The 16,040-nt window shown below is 34.3% G+C and overlaps 1 protein-coding gene across 1 annotated transcript; it reads right to left on the reverse strand.

Moving 5' to 3' along the window:
- Positions 1-565: 565 nt before the first annotated feature.
- Positions 566-5,262, reverse strand: LOC147551293 (dolichol-phosphate mannose synthase subunit 3-like). The gene is made up of 3 exons (XM_086667042.1): positions 5,161-5,262; positions 1,955-2,060; positions 566-976 (listed from the first exon to the last, which is right to left on the reverse strand). The coding sequence occupies exons 1-3, from the start codon at positions 5,260-5,262 to the stop codon at positions 915-917; spliced, it is 270 nt and encodes an 89-aa protein (XP_086523168.1). The 3' UTR covers positions 566-914.
- Between the last annotated feature and the right edge of the window lie 10,778 nt (positions 5,263-16,040).

Here is a 16,040-nt window from a genome sequence, read left to right on the forward strand (position 1 = left end):
CGGAGAACTTAAATTTTGTTGTTCGGTCAACATGATTGGAAGGTCGAGTCTTCAGAGATTAGACTAGTCTTCTCCATCAACTTCACTGCCCAATGTTTGAACATTGGTTAGGAAAAAATATGCATTCCAGTGGGGATCCTAACTTAACATTTGATGCATACAAAGTTAGAAGTCAATAATTTCATCAAAAAAAAGAAGAAGTTAGAAGTCAATATAAATTTTTCTTTTTTTATACTCCCTCCGTCCCAAAAAGAATGACCTATTTTGAAAACCTAACTTATTAAGGGAACATCATTAATTGGTGTTTGACTTTCAAAAATAACATAGTTTTTCCAATTGTATCCTGGTTAACTATTATAATTTACAATGAAAAAGTTGAACTTACCTTTAAATAAAGTTGTTATTAAATTTATAGTAGTAGGTATTATTGGAAATAGTGAAAAGTTTCTTTCTTTATTTTTAGAATTAGGACACTAAAATGGGACAAACCAAAATAGAAATTAGGTCATTCTTTTTGGGACTGAGGGAGTATTATACTCGAAATCGAGAGAAATAAATCCACATGGTCATAAAAATACTGTTACCAATTGAATGAAATTATCAGTGAAACAAGTTTGAGTTGAAGCACATTCCACTGGTTTTGCCTGACCTGATAAAAAGTTAACATTCAACAACCACCATATATAGGCTTTAATGCCAGATTGCAAGATCTCAACAACCAATTGAGAAAGTTGAACAAGGAAGCTTGCCAAATTTTACACGTTATATTTTTCTTTCTTAAATTTGATCAAAATTGGATTCAGAATTATTCGGATTTCCCTTCGCCCATGATGAGATTTTCGGCAGTGTTACCCTGTGTGGCTGTGTGTGTGTGACCTAAATGACCGAGCGGAAGGACGGGGTTTAGACAAATTTCAATCACAGCTCACATCAACTCCCTTCTGCTTCAAGAATTCATTGGCCTCTGTAATGTCCTGCAAACAACTATAGTTCTGAATCTCACATAAAGGAAAGAAATCAAGCACATATAGATTAAATCTAAACATCCTTCAGTATTGCCCACACAAGTAAGATCAACAAGAAATCGAATATAAGATTGGTAAAATATGGAATATTGTGATTGTAATAGTCCCACATTGCTCACAAGAGTGTCCAGAGACTGGGCTATATGTGTAAGCTCAAGCTTACTAAGTACCGAGGCCTTTTGGGTAGGCTTGTGGTGCCTTCGCCAAGGACAAAACCCCGTACCTGTGTGAGGTGGTTAAAGCGGGGACAATATCGGCTACTGCTAAGGCTTGGGGCGTTACATAAACTTCGAGAAAAAGTTGCAACTCCAACTTTCGTCTAATTTTCCATTATATTATTCATGTCATATCGGAGTTGTCCAAGAATTGAATTACACTGTCTTAACACTTTTTGGGGGAGAAGACTTCTATGACACACATCAAAGACTTTGAAGGGTATAAGAAGATCAGATGTACAAGTCCGTTCTTCTAAGAACCTAGGTGGTTGGTTAGCCACTCAATGTGGAATATCACAAAACAACGTAAACAAAATGGAGATCAAAAGACGAAAAAAAATATAATAGTGAGTTAGTGACCACGCCCCAATCTAAGAAACAGGATGCTCAAAAGAAGGGAAATCTCCTCATGAACATTACTAAGCTACAGTACAGATGTGTACATAAAATCAGTTACACCGATACACTCAAAACTATGATGTCAAATGGTCGAGCAATTAGTCTCAATCCTGTTGGAGCATGTTATTTCTGCTAAATTCGATCTCATGTAAATTGTTTCAATTTATAATTAAACAACATAGATATCAAATATCCTATTATAATGAATAACCAAAAGGGTTCACTTTTAGTGTTTCGGTTCCGTTCAGTTAAGTCTTTGTGTTTCTAACAGAGAAAGGAAATAACAAAGTTTCGAAAGTAAAGAGCTTAAGATCTTTTGCAGCAGCCCTGCTTCTTTAGGGCATGTAGGAAATTTTATCAAACCAACTCCAAGCATCAAAAGACGATAGCACCCTAGCGACACAATGAAGTATACTGGTAGCTGGCAAGCCAAACGCAAAAAAGTTAAGCAAAAACCCGAGTAAAACTGACTGTATCCATTAAGGGTATGACAATTACAAAAAGGTAAGCAAAAAACCAAACAATATAAACTCCATAAGATAAGGTATTAGACAGGGGCGGATCCATGGGGGTGTGAGGGAGTGTGGCAGCACCCCCTAGATCCTCCCAAAAAAAGAGTGTAGTAGTAGTAATAATTTTTTTTATATATATGTAGATATGTATATAATGATGTCTGTTGATGACATTAAGATGGCTTTAGCGTAATGGTTAAAACACGGATTTCAAATCAATTTGACCGTAAGGTCATGAGTTTGAACTCCACCCATAGCATTTTAATTTTTCATTTTGAAATGCACGTGCCTTTTATGTTGATATTTAAATGAGCGTGTACAGCTATAATAGAGTAAGAGCTTGGTCGGATGGTGGAGCGAATTGTCTTTTGGACAGGGTACCTAAGTGGAAACCGGAGGGAAGCTCTCCTTTCCGCTAAGGGTTCGAGCCCAACCTCCCCCAATTTTTATTTTATTTCTTAAAATATAATCAATTCAACTACCAACCTATATAAAATCAATACATCTACCCTAAACCCATACAAACTTCAATTCATCTACCATAAACCTCCTACAAACTTCAATCCATCTGTTCTAAACCCCTACAAACTTCAACTCTAAACCATAAATGTTACAAACTTCAACTCATCTACTCTAAAGCCTAAACTCTATAAACGTCAAATCATCTACTATAAATCTTATAAAATTCAATTCATCTGCCCTAAACACCTATAAACTTCAACTCATCTACCCAACCATCCAACTACACAATTTTCTACCTCTATATATATCTCTCATTTCTTCATCTCAAATCACACCAAAATCACTTCTCCTCTACTAGTACTTTTTCTTCTTATTCATCTAATCAAGTATTCAAGTTCAACTAGTAACTATGGAAAGGTATTTTAAAAGAAAATTTTCTTCGGGTTCATAGAGTTCATCACCAGAAATTTCGGACTCGAATCCAACGTTATTTTCCATTCCAACACCGGGATCGACTCCAACACCGGAACCGACTCTGACATTGATAAGTCCTGTCGAATTTAATTTATCATCTTTATCAATTGATCCGGGGCTTAGCCTACCAATTTCAAGTTATGAATCCAAATATAGGGATGAAATTCGTAGACAGTATTTACAGCGTTGTCCATTTCAACCAAAGGACCATAATCTAGAATCTAATATGTACGAGACCATGAGTGGTCATCATTGGTCTGGAATGTTTGTACTTTTTGTGAAAAAACATAATATTGAAGTTGTTGATCTTAATGGTTCGTACATAGTGCAAGGGAGAAGCAGAAGGAATGCACAACAAATTAGAAACATGTGTCACTATCAAGTGTTTATTTTCAATATCGTTATTGATATGCAACATCAAGAATTAGATGCTCGTTTCACTGAGAATAATACAAAGTTGCTCCGTTGTATGGCATGTTTGAGTACATCTAGAGATTTTTCCCTTTTCGACAAAAATAAATTGATGCGTCTTGCTGAATTTTATCCGTCGGATTTCAGTAGTCTTAACATTATGCTACTAAGTTCTCAGCTTCATAATTAAATTTACGATATGAGGCAAAATGATGATTTCTCAAATTTTGATGGAATTGGAGATCTTGCTAGAACATTGGTGGAAACTAAGAGGGGTAAAGCATATCATTTAGTTTATTTGCTTATTACTTTAGCATTAACTTTGCCGGTTGCAACTAGTGATGGCCAACGGGCCGTGCCGACACGGAAACAGACCGGCACGACCCGTTTATTTGAGGACACGGAACGGTCCGTTCCGTGCCGTGTCGACCCGTCACGGGTCTGGCGTGCCGTGTCGGGGCTAGGATTTTAGAGCCCAGACCCGTTAAACACGGCCCATTAGACACGCAGGAACGACACGGAACGGATCGTACACGGCACGACCCATGGGCACGGAACTACACGGAACGGAAACGGCAACAACGACACGCTAGCAACGGCCCAATTTAGTTATTTGAATTTTTAAGCATTACCTAGGGTGTACTAACATCCTCAAAACACATTTAATTTTTTTAATTTTAAAAAGTTACTTAGGGTGTACAACACTCTCTTTTGAGGGTGTTGTACACTCCCACCCCATTTATTAGTAATTGGTGTAGTACAAAAGAGGTTTTACTTTTTTCTTTTTACTTAGATTTTTTTTTTTTTTGAAACAAACTAAAACTTATTTTCAAAAAAATAAACAAATAAAGTGGTAAAGATAGTCCCACACCTAAACCACAAAATATAAAGTAAATGTGGAGAGTCTTTATACAACTCTTTTCCAATAAAATAAACAAAGATATGACATAGACTCTAAAGTTTTTGTACATCACAATTTTTTACTTGAAAAAAATGTAATATTTCTTTTATTACTTTTTTTTGACAAGTAAAAAATATTTATGAATGGGTTGGAGCCACGGGAGCGACTACGGTAACGCCACGGAACGACCACGGGAACGCCACGGAACGGCCACAGAAACGGCCAGAAACGCCACGGGAACGGTCGGGCCGTTCCCATGGGCCGTTTCTGTGCCCAGACCTTTGTGGTCTGGGCACGGAACGGCACGGCTCAAGCCGTGCCTGGCGTGGCCGTGGCGTGTTTGACACGCCACGGCTGCCAAACGGGCCGTGCCGACACGGCACGACCCGTTGGGCACCACTAGTTGCAACTGCCTCTGTTGAAAGAATTTTTTCAGTTATGAAGCTAGTTAAAACACGCTTAAGAAACAGGATGAGTGATGCGTGGCTAAATGATAGTTTAGTCGTAGTCTTTATTGAAAAATAAGTTTTTGGTAAAATTGACAATGAGTCGATTATGCGAACATTTCAAAAAATGAACTCTCGTATAGGTCAATTGCGTTTGTAATCGTTGATGTATCAATATAATTAATGAATATAAATATTTTATTAGTATTGTCTTTACAAAAAAAAAATTATTTAGGTATATAATTCCGCACCCCTAACTGAAAATCCTGAATCCGTCACTGATACTAATAGAACTTTAAAGATCAAGAAACTCACTAGCCAAGTCTGTTTATGTGGGATTACTGATGCCCCTAAAAGACCAATCCAAAAGGCAGTAATTGCCACAAGAAACGTCAAAATCTTAGTAACATGCCTCATCGAACCTTCAAGTGGAATGTTGATTCCTAACTAGTTCCAACACAAAACAATAAAATCTAATTCTAAGTAAACGTTATGAACAAAACTAGTATATCTTTTTCCACAAATAAAAAAACATTTACACAAGTTCCTCCACTGGAACTATCCAGATACAAGTTATTTTTTTACTATAAATGTTTACGTAGTAATTCAACAGAAACCCGAATCAAATACGAATCTGACTAATTTAAATATGAAGCGCCTGGATAAAATAGACCCAAAATCACAAATTAACCATTCGAAAAAACCAACAAAAACATATATTCTGAAATCCGATTGGAAACTATTCCGACCAACTACTTAATACAACAAAAAACAAACTGTAATCAGAATCCGACAAAAAAAAAATGAACGGAATAATGTCTGTGTAGGAGGGATCGAACAATTGACCTCTACCTTATTACTAAAGAGCTTCACCACTGAGCTATTGCTCAATTCTTGCATACAATTTTGTTATAATTTTATTTAATATAAACAGACTACCCCATAAACTCGATGAGAGAGGCCCTCGGGTATGTTGGGGCCCAAAACAACCGCTTTGGTTTGGGTCTGGGCCGCCCCTGTATTCTTTTTAACATTTTGCTATTTGGATGCATTTCTTTTATTTTTTAAAACTAAAAATCTAAAAGTTGTAAAAAAAAAAAATCGAAAATATGTGATATGTATGTAAAATCATGATACAAAAATATTACATTCAATAATTCACTTTTAGATTCAAAATTATATTATACAAAGAAAGAGTACTTTTAATTTTTCTTTTTTGTTTTTCAAGGCCCATATTCAAATTTCCCATTGGCACCCTAAATTCTCAACCACGGCCCTGTAAGCCAACTGAGATCAACCCGAAGCTGATGATAAATGTTTTTTTAGGTATTTAACCAGTTCAGAAAAATTTCAACCACTAGATTAAAAAAAGATAAATTATAGAAGAAAAAGTTGTAATTAAGTTTTCATACTTTTAATCTTTATTAAAAAAAAAATATTAATAATTATATTATACATGTTAATGCATTAAAATTGGCATTGGCATTGTTATTGTTGCTTATGCATGGAATTGTAGTTCTTGGTCTTCTCAATAGCGATTGGAAAAGTTCGAGAGAAAACTAGCGATAAAGGTAGTTATGCAATAGTTTTACTTAGTTCATTATTATTGCTTATACATGAGATCTTGGGAATACTAGTGTTTCACATTAAATGTCAAGTTATCCGCATATAACACTAGTAGAAGAGGTCATAACTCTAAAGTGGCTTCAGAGCCTCTTGCAAATAGATAATTTTGGCTAAGTTTCAGACCAATCAATGTTATTTTAGATAGATAGATGTGTTTAAAAGGGTTTTAAACATGAGAATTTGATTAATTTTGAGTTGGACTCAAAGATTATTCAAATTGATTTCAAAAACCAAGAATTTTGATCTAAAATTGGTTTGATTAAGAGTTGTTTTTCAAATTTTAGAAGTTTGAAAAACAAAAATTTTTAAAGTTTTAGAAAGGTTCTAAAAGTTGGAATAATAACTAGGAGGTGCACAAAAGAAAAATTAGAAAGAGAAGTTTTGGAAAGTTTTTTAGAAACTTCCAAAACTGGTCGGGATGCATGGGAGCATCCCGGGCTAGCTGTCAGTGGCGAAGCCAGGAATTTTCTTTTACGGGGGTATTTTTAAAAAGAGAAACCCACAAAAATTACAAATCAAACAATATATATTAGCCCGTTGTATTTTAATTTAATGTATTGAATACTTTCTGGATAGAGTCAATAAAAAACGATTCGTCCTACACTATGGTTTATTATATTAAGAAAACGACAAACTTGGACGAAATTTTTCTTCCAATCAACCTATTGCTATTTTATCTTATTTGCATGATCTTAAAAAATACGTAGATGAATACCATAATATTCTTAATTATATTTTTAGAGTAATTAAGTTTAAATTTTTAATGAAATATAATACTCGCAATTTAATTTAGAAATATAAATACTAAGGGAAGCAAAAATACAACACTTACTTTTTAGTGGAAGAAATTTACACGTAATCAAAATTCTAAAGGTAAATAAATTATATATATTCATGTGTTTTATCTTATTTGATTTCCAAGGCAACTGACTATCTATCACGTTTTCTACTAAAATATTTTACGTTCTATTTTGGTTGTAATTTAGTGGTTACACTCTAATTTATGGGGGCGGTAATTATAAGGCCCAAAATGGAGAAGTTAAAGAGAATCGGACCCACTACTAAATAATAATGAGGAAAAAACTCAGTAGGTAAAAATACAATTTTATCCTCCAAATTGAAATTTTTCGCCCAAATCAACGCCAAAAACAATTTTGAACATTTCTGAACAATTCTTGGTTTGCTCTCAACGTAAATTTCTGAACAAATCTTAGTTTGTCTCAACTATTTGAAAATTTCTGAACAAATTCGTTTTTGCTTAGACATTGTTTTGTCAAAATATTTCGCATTTTTTTCTTTTGCATTTCACATAGACAAACTGACACAAACATTTTTTGTTTTGCTTTCGACATAAATATTAAGACTAAAGCATTTATTTATTTGTCCTTTACAAAAATTAAAATGTTATGCATATTATCCTTTATATTTAACAAATCCGTTAACAAACAAATAATATTTTGACTAATACATTATATATGTTGTTAAGAACATAATTATATATGACGCCTTCATTTTATAATAAGTCGGGACATTATTATAGATATTGTGAACATTTTATAACAACACAATGATATATGTTGTCAACATATAAGGGTAAAAACGGAATTATGAAAAAATATGTTGTCTTGTTAACAACATAATTACATATGTTGTCAACATTTTGAAAAATGTGCAAAAAATTGGTTTTTTTGACATTATTATTTTTGAGTTGGTTTTTTTCCTATTAAGGTCTAGATTTTTGGGGTTTTCACTCATTTTTATGTAAATAATCAAGTTAGGTAATTAATTTAACATATAAAAAAATGTAAATGTTATGCAAAAAAGTCATTTTATTTCAAAGAAGAGATGATTAGGTAAAATCATTTTACTCATCAGATTAGGTCTACCAAAAAATTAAATTACAAAATAATTGGTATACGTAATTTCACGCATAAAGAATGAGATTATGGTGAGATGAGCTTTACACTATTTTTTTCGTGGTCTTCAATTATAATTGCTTAATTTTTGTGGTGGGTACATACGAGAAGTTGAGAAGTGAGTTTTCTTTAATAACTAAATAGTGAATTCTCTATGAAGAGAAGAATTTAAAAAAAAATCAGCAAAGAATGAAAAAAATGATTTAAGATTACTGTTAAGGGGAGGTCTTGGGAGCATGTGGGGTCACATACCCCTTACTAACCCCGCCCCTGCCAGCTATAGAAGGGTTTCAGGTAATACCGAGACGCGTGCAAATCTCTGGCCGAGACCGAGTGCATCTCGGCCAGGAGTACTAGTCCTCCAGAAGCTGTTGGACGTGTAGGACGCGTCCAGTTGAGCCGAGAAGGTCTCAGTCTTGGAGACCGAGACCAAAGATAGCTTCCTGGACGCGTTAGAAACAAAATCATTACAAATACAAAAAAAAGTTAAATTTAATAATTTTGAAGAGTTTTTATATTTGATATTAAGCAAGATAAGTTATTATAGATCCTTTTTTACTTTTAAAATATAAATAAAAAAAAACGTAAATCTTAATTTTAAAATGTAAAAAAAATTATGAAATAAGACTTAATTTTTTTAAAAAAAATACAAACTTTTAGTTAGAGAACATTTTAAAACGTTTTGCTACGTTTTTTCATTTAATCTTTAAAAGTTGATTCATTATCGTTGTAATGAACAACCTAATTCAAGATTAATTTTCTTAAGTTAATAATTTTAAAATCTTTATTGACAAGTTATATTACTAAAAAGATATAAATTTTTGTTTAAAAGATTTAAACCTTTATTTCAAACATATCTCAAAAAGTCAAAAGGGCCTTAGGTTTTATTAGTTCTAATATTAAAAAAAAATATATCTTCTATCAACATTTTACATGTTAGATATACTTGGAATGAACAGGATGATATGTATAGTAATGTCTTTCGTAAGGATAGTATGCATGGTATTTCATCGAAGAAAAATGGATGGTATGCATGTCTTGTCCCTCGTAATGATATATTCTGTTTCATTCCTACTTAAACCTATAGGGTAAGAAAGAGATGCAAAATAGTAGAGACTTAAAGGTCGAAAGAGATTTTATCGTTCGTGTAATCCAATTAATAAATATTCATTTTAAAATATAAAAAAAGTACATGAAAAAGTCTTAAAACTTTATTATAAAGACAAAAATATTTATTTAAAACAGATCCACATTGAACATATAAAAATGTATAGTTGAAATTTTTTGTTAAGATTTAATACTATTTTTTAATAAATTAGTAAAAGTCGATACCCTATCATGATAACTGGTATCAACATATGCTTCACCTGATACCCTATCTTTGTAATGCATAACCTAATTAAAAATTGTTTTTCTTTTTTTATAATTTTGGAATCGTTACTAAAAACATATTATTAAAAAATTATAAATCTTATTTAAAATATTTAAATCTCAATTTAGAAGAAAACTCAAGAAAGTCAAATGTAATGGGCCAATTAAGTTTTCATACTTTGAATCTTTACTAGGTTTCCTCCCCGTCCTACGGACGGGGAAGATCCCTCTTGGCTAACGCCTGAGAAAATAAATAAATTTAGATTACAACATTCTTGGAAAGAGAATAAAGAAGATAATGGAAAATAAATAGGGAGAGATATTAACCAACAGTTGTAAATCTGACTGAAAATGGTGAGGGAGAGAAATACGTGGGAAGGAAGTTAAATGGGAGAGAAATACGTGTGAAGTTAAATGGTGAGGGAGAGAAATACGTGGGTAGTTATGTAGGGATATCCTAACCACTTTTGGTCGTTTTATACTATTACCCTTCTATTTTGAAGGGATTTACACGAAAAGGGATTTTATAACAGCCATTAGATGTGATCTTTATGAAAATCCCAATAAAAATAGACGGTCAGACTTATCCCCTGGATAACCGACTAAGCTGTTTTAATATAATAGATTAAAAAAACAAAATATCTAATAATTATATCTTACGTGTTAATGCATTAAAATTGGCATTGTTATTGTTCTCATTTGTGTCTGGTAATGTTTAACTGATTTAAGATATATTTATATAATATGGTAAATTGTATTTCCGTACATCACAATCATAATAGAATATAAGTAACACTTGATCGAAAATAGATGAGTCCAAATCCGCGAAATATTTTCACTTTTGAACGCGATAATAGGGTTTTTTGGGCTTACCCCCTCGTCACTAATTGGTAATTGAGTTTACTCCCTTCAATAATGGGTAATTGAGCTTACCCCCTTGAACTTACTATTAGTGACAAAAACACAAAGGCTATGTTTGGCGTACATGAAATAATTGCCACTACCAAGAACAATTATTCTTCAATATGATTCATATTAGGGATTCTATCTCGTTTTATTGTTTGATTTGGTCAGGAATATGATTAGTAAAGATCGATTTTGTTTATATATTATTTACTTTCTGATTTTATTATCACATACCAAACATATCTTTAGTAGTTTTGACAAAAAATCTAAATTCAAGGGGATAAGCTCAATTACCAATTACTGAAGGGGGTAAACTCAATTACCAATTAATTGTGAGGGAGTATTGTTGTTGGATGTGTGTTAGAATTTGATAAGGATCGACACCGCGACTAGCTCGACCACCGCAACCCTGAGTGTGTCCAACATTAGCTTTAAGAAGAAGGAGACTCAAAGAGAAAGAACAGAGAAACGAGAAACCTAGAAGTCTAAACAGATAAGTGAGAAAAAAGATTGAGTGCGTCTATAGCATGTCTAGCTACCTTAAAGATCGTATCCCATAATTGTGAAATGTTCACCCTAGTTTCGAAGAGACTTTTACATAAAAAATTGTGTTCGTCTAATCGGATAACATAAGTACCCACTTATGCTCGTACGGGTCGATTTCACCACCACTAGTCATATAGGAAACCGACATGGTTTGATTAAAGCTCGTATGTGTTTGATGCCTGGTAACTTTTGGATTTGATCATAACTCTGACTTATTTCATCCGTGAACACAATTGTGTTACGGTGCTAGTCTGTTATATTTTCTAGACTTACGATATTTTAGTGCCTATGCAATAACTGTTTCGATTTATTGCATGCCCCAACTTTAACCACAAATAAATATCCTCTAGGAAGTTCACGACTACTTAGCCCACTTCCAATGCTTTCTCCAGAGCAATAAATCCGTCAAGGTCTTTAGGATGTCATTGTTGATCCAGTTATGCATGGCTGCACGTTGAGGAATTTTTGTGATAATTTAGCCCTTAGTGATTTTTCAAATCCACTATTAAACTCTATATCTGAGTTTTCGTTGTGATCCACATATCTTCGTTATACTTCTTTACGATATGTACAACTAAACACCAAGAATCTACTCAGATACCTAAGAACTTTTTATTACTCAAATTTATCTTGCTTGGATTTGTTTAAATTAAATTATTCATGCTTATTGTGGTTCTTGAGTGATCTTTCATCCACTCAGTTCGATCAAATCATTTGAGTTATCAATCTAAAGTAACACTTAAATTTGAAAAACATCGGAATTATCCTTTCTCCAATTCTTTCTTATTCCTAAACAGTAATGTTTGTTATTCTGAACAGATATCTTTCCACATGGGATTTTATACTTGTTTAGTGAATTCTCTTACTTAGACGTTCACTTCGTCAAATATATTCACACACTTGATTTCTTAATCTAGTCACGACTTAGTGAATATTGTGTACAGTTTTTATTTCATAGTTTGTTCTGACTTCAAGGTACTTCATGATTTTCTTTTTCTCACGTCCTTATGGCGTTATATCTTTAGGGTAATTTGGAAATCTTTATGTCATTTATTTCTTTTATGGATTTTCAGTTCCTTCTCAACCCCCCCCCCCCCCCCCCCCCCCACATTGCAAGAGTATGTTATCTTATTCATCGACTTAGATAGAATCTTCTAGTATTCTGTGTAGGGTACCATCCAGAATCCAGATACTTAATAGTATCTCCCCCATATTTCTAGGGGAATCAATGATTTCTCCGTTGAGTTCAACAAACTTAAGGATCCGTTTGAAAGATTACCATCGTAATATATCATAATGATATTTCTGAGTGTATACAATATGTTATTCAAAATAATTTATTTTCTCGAAGATAATTTCAATTTCAGACTTTTGCATTCTCCGTCAACTTTGTATTCGAGAATGTTTTGTTAGAATAATATATTATAGTTAGGGGTTATTTAGTAATTTGCCCTTTAGGGGTCTTTTAGTCTTTTATCTTTACTATATATTTGCTTTCTTGTAAACCTAATTGCACTAATGAATAAGTCTCCATTAGAGTGTTTTCTCTCTTCTTCTTCTCTTTGATTTGTTGTTTGCTTTCACATGGTATCAGAGCGTTTACGATTTAAGAGAAGATTGATGTATATATTTGGGTTGTTTTGATTTTAGTGGTGGTCTTCCTCACGGTCTTCCTCACGGTATTTAGTAGCTAGTGGTTTTTGAAGGGATTTAATAAGTTAGTTTTGTTTGGCAGTAATTGACGGTATTTCAAAGAGGCAGCTTGATTGATTTGTTAATTTGATAGGGATCTGGTATTATTAACGGTATTGACTGGTACTATTGGCGGTATTTAAAGAAGGCAGGATTGAATTTAGTGGCAGTTTTTGGTTTTGGTTTTGAAGAAGTCAGTTTTGTATTTTGTATTTGAAGAAGGCGGTATTGGATTTTGAGGCAGTATTAGTTTTAACAATTTGTTGGTGGTTTTGGATTTTGAGAAAGCTAAAGTGTTTTAGTATTTGGATTGGTGGTTTTTGGCTATTAAAAATATTTTAGTATTTGAATTGGTTGGTTTTGGATATTAAGAAACAGGAGAAATTTGATTTGGGGGTTTTATAAGAAGGAAAACCAGGGTGAGGTGGTTTTGGTGATTAGGGTGCATTTGGATTGGTTTCACTAGTCGGGAAATTATTTTCTAGTTGCACATCTGAAATTTCTAGCTATGCAGCCACATGCTATGTCTACCTCTGCTCCGCAAGACCCTTTAGCTTCTAAGTCTTCTAGTATTACATTAGACTCACTCTCATATCAGTTTCAAAGATTTTTAGCCATGCAACCCCATGCCTTGTCTTCTTCTGAAGGTTTGTTTTATCCTACTTCTTCGCCAGGTATGCCTTCTTCACCTTGGATTTTAGATTCTGGAGCTTCTCGTCATATGTCTCCTGACTTATCATCCTTTGTTTCATTAAAGCATATATCTGATCTTCCAGTCCGAACCGCTGATGGCACACCAATGTCATTAGGTGGTATTGGTTCTGTTGTCACACCTAATCTATCTCTTCGCAATGTTCTGCATGTTCCCAATCTTACTTTAAATCTTGCTTCTATTAGTCAGTTGTGTGATTCTGGATGTTTGGTTTTATTTTCTTCCGCTGGTTGTTATGTGCAGGATGTACAATCACAGAAGTTGATTGGGACAGGCCGTAGGCATGGGGCATTATATTTTGTAGAGAAGCTGCAAGTACCTGATGTTGCAGCTTCTACTCCTGACTTGTCATCCTTCCGTTTGAGTCATTCCTCTTCTAGTTTTTACTTATGGCATTCTCGTCTTGGTCATGTTTCAGCATCTAGGCTCAAATATTTAGTGTCTACTGGTGCATTAGGAGATTTGCAGGTGAAGAACATTTCTGATTGTAGTGGTTGCAAACTTGCAAAATTTTCTGCTTTACCTTTTACTCGTAGTCTGTCTGTCTCAGTTAAACCTTTTGATTTAGTTCATTCTGATGTATGGGGTCCTTCTCCTGTTCCCACAAAAGGAGGTTCTCGATACTATGTTTCCTTTATTGATGATTGCACTCGTTTTTCCTGGATTTTTCTTATGAAACATCGTTCTGAATTTTATGATGTTTATCAACAGTTTCGAGCCTTAGTTAAAACACAATATTCCTCCATCATTAAGTGTTTTAGATGTGATTTAGGTGGGGAGTATACTTCAAATAGGTTTCGTGAATTGCTTGTTATGGATGGAACTGTTCATCAATCTTCGTGTACAGATACTCCTGAGCAAAATGGTGTTGCTGAAAGGAAGCATCGGCACATCGTTGAAACTGCTCGTTCCTTGCTATTGTCTGCCTCTGTTCCTAGTGAGTATTGGGGTGAAGCTGTTCTCACTGCGGTAAATTTAATTAACAGAATTCCAACTTCTCATTGTTCAGGTTTGTCTCCATTTCAAAAATTGACAGGGCATGCCCCTGACTACTCGTCCTTAAGAGTCTTTGGGTGTATTTGTTTTGTTCTTCTTCCTCGTGTTGAGCGTAGCAAGTTATCTCCTCGTTCTGCCATGTGTGTGTTTCTTGGTTATGGTGAAGGTCAAAAGGGTTATCGGTGTTATGATCCAGTTACACATAAATTTTATGTCTCTCGTCATGTTGTATTTTTAGAGCATATACCTTATTTTTCTATTCCTGCTAATGCTCATGATGTGACTCCCTCTAACCTAATCCATATTGATCCATTTTCTGATGTTTGTGATACTCCTACTACTTATGTTGAACCTGTTGCACCTGATGTTGTTGATGTCCCTCCAATCCCTACGGCTGCCCAACCTCCTAATGAGATTGCACATCCAACTTCTCGTTATCCTCATCGTGTTCGTAAGTCCACTCAGTTACCTGATTTTGTTTATTCTACTTTTTCACCTTCTTTTACTTCTTTCTTAGCATCTATTCACTGTCATTCTGAGCCTTCTTCCTATAAGGAGGTCGTCGTTGATCCTCTTTGGCAAAGGGCAATGGCTGAAGAACTCTCTGCTTTGCATAAGACTGATACATGGGATTTGGTACCTTTGCCCTCTGGTAAACGTGCCATTGGTTCTCGTTGGGTATATAAAATTAAAACAAAGTCCGATGGGTCTATTGAGCGGTACAAAGCTAGACTAGTTGCTAAGGGGTTTTCGCAGGAGTATGGGATGGATTATGAGGAGACTTTTGCTCCGGTTGCAAAAATGACTACTGTTCGTATGCTTATTGCAGTTGCCTCGGTTCGTCAATGGCATATCTCTCAAATGGATGTTAAAAATGCTTTCTTAAATGGAAATCTTCAGGAAGAAGTTTACATGACTCCTCCTCCTGGTGTTCCACATAAACCTGGAGAAGTTTGTAAGCTTAAGAAAGCATTATATGGTCTCAAACAGGCACCGCGAGCTTGGTTTGAGAAGTTCTCAAATGTAGTTACATCTCTTGGCTTTGTATCTAGCAATCATGATTCGGCTCTTTTTGTCAAATGTAATGCTGCAGGTCGCATTCTTTTGTCGTTGTATGTTGATGACATGATTATTACTGGTGATGATGTTGATGGTATTGCATCTTTGAAGTTGCAGTTAGCTAGCCAATTTGAAATGAAGGATCTAGGCACTCTCCGTTATTTTTTGGGGATTGAAGTAGCCTCTACCCCACAAGGTTATCTTCTCTCCCAGTCTAAATATCTCTCCCAGTCTAAATACACTGCTGATATTCTTGAGCGTGCTCGTATTAGTGATACTCGGACAGCCGACTCCCCTATCGAGTCTAATGCTCGTTATTCTTCTACAGATGGTACTCCTTTAGCAGATCCTACACTATATCGTACTATTGT

The sequence above is a fragment of the Eschscholzia californica genome, unplaced genomic scaffold (assembly GCF_041429995.1).
Source record: "Eschscholzia californica isolate CP2 unplaced genomic scaffold, dmEscCali1.0.p SCAF_3, whole genome shotgun sequence".
NCBI classification, from domain to species: domain Eukaryota; kingdom Viridiplantae; phylum Streptophyta; class Magnoliopsida; order Ranunculales; family Papaveraceae; genus Eschscholzia; species Eschscholzia californica.

Coding starts and splice junctions, on each gene's coding strand:
- LOC147551293 (XM_086667042.1), bottom strand. CDS start 5,262: ATGAGGCATGTTACTAAGATTTTGACGTTTCTTGTGGCAATTACTGCC. Junction 2,061..5,160: donor CACATAAACAGACTTGGCTA/GTGAGTTTCTTG, acceptor TTGGCTTGCCAG/CTACCAGTATACTTCATTGT. Junction 977..1,954: donor AGAAGCAGGGCTGCTGCAAA/AGATCTTAAGCT, acceptor ATAGTTGTTTGC/AGGACATTACAGAGGCCAAT.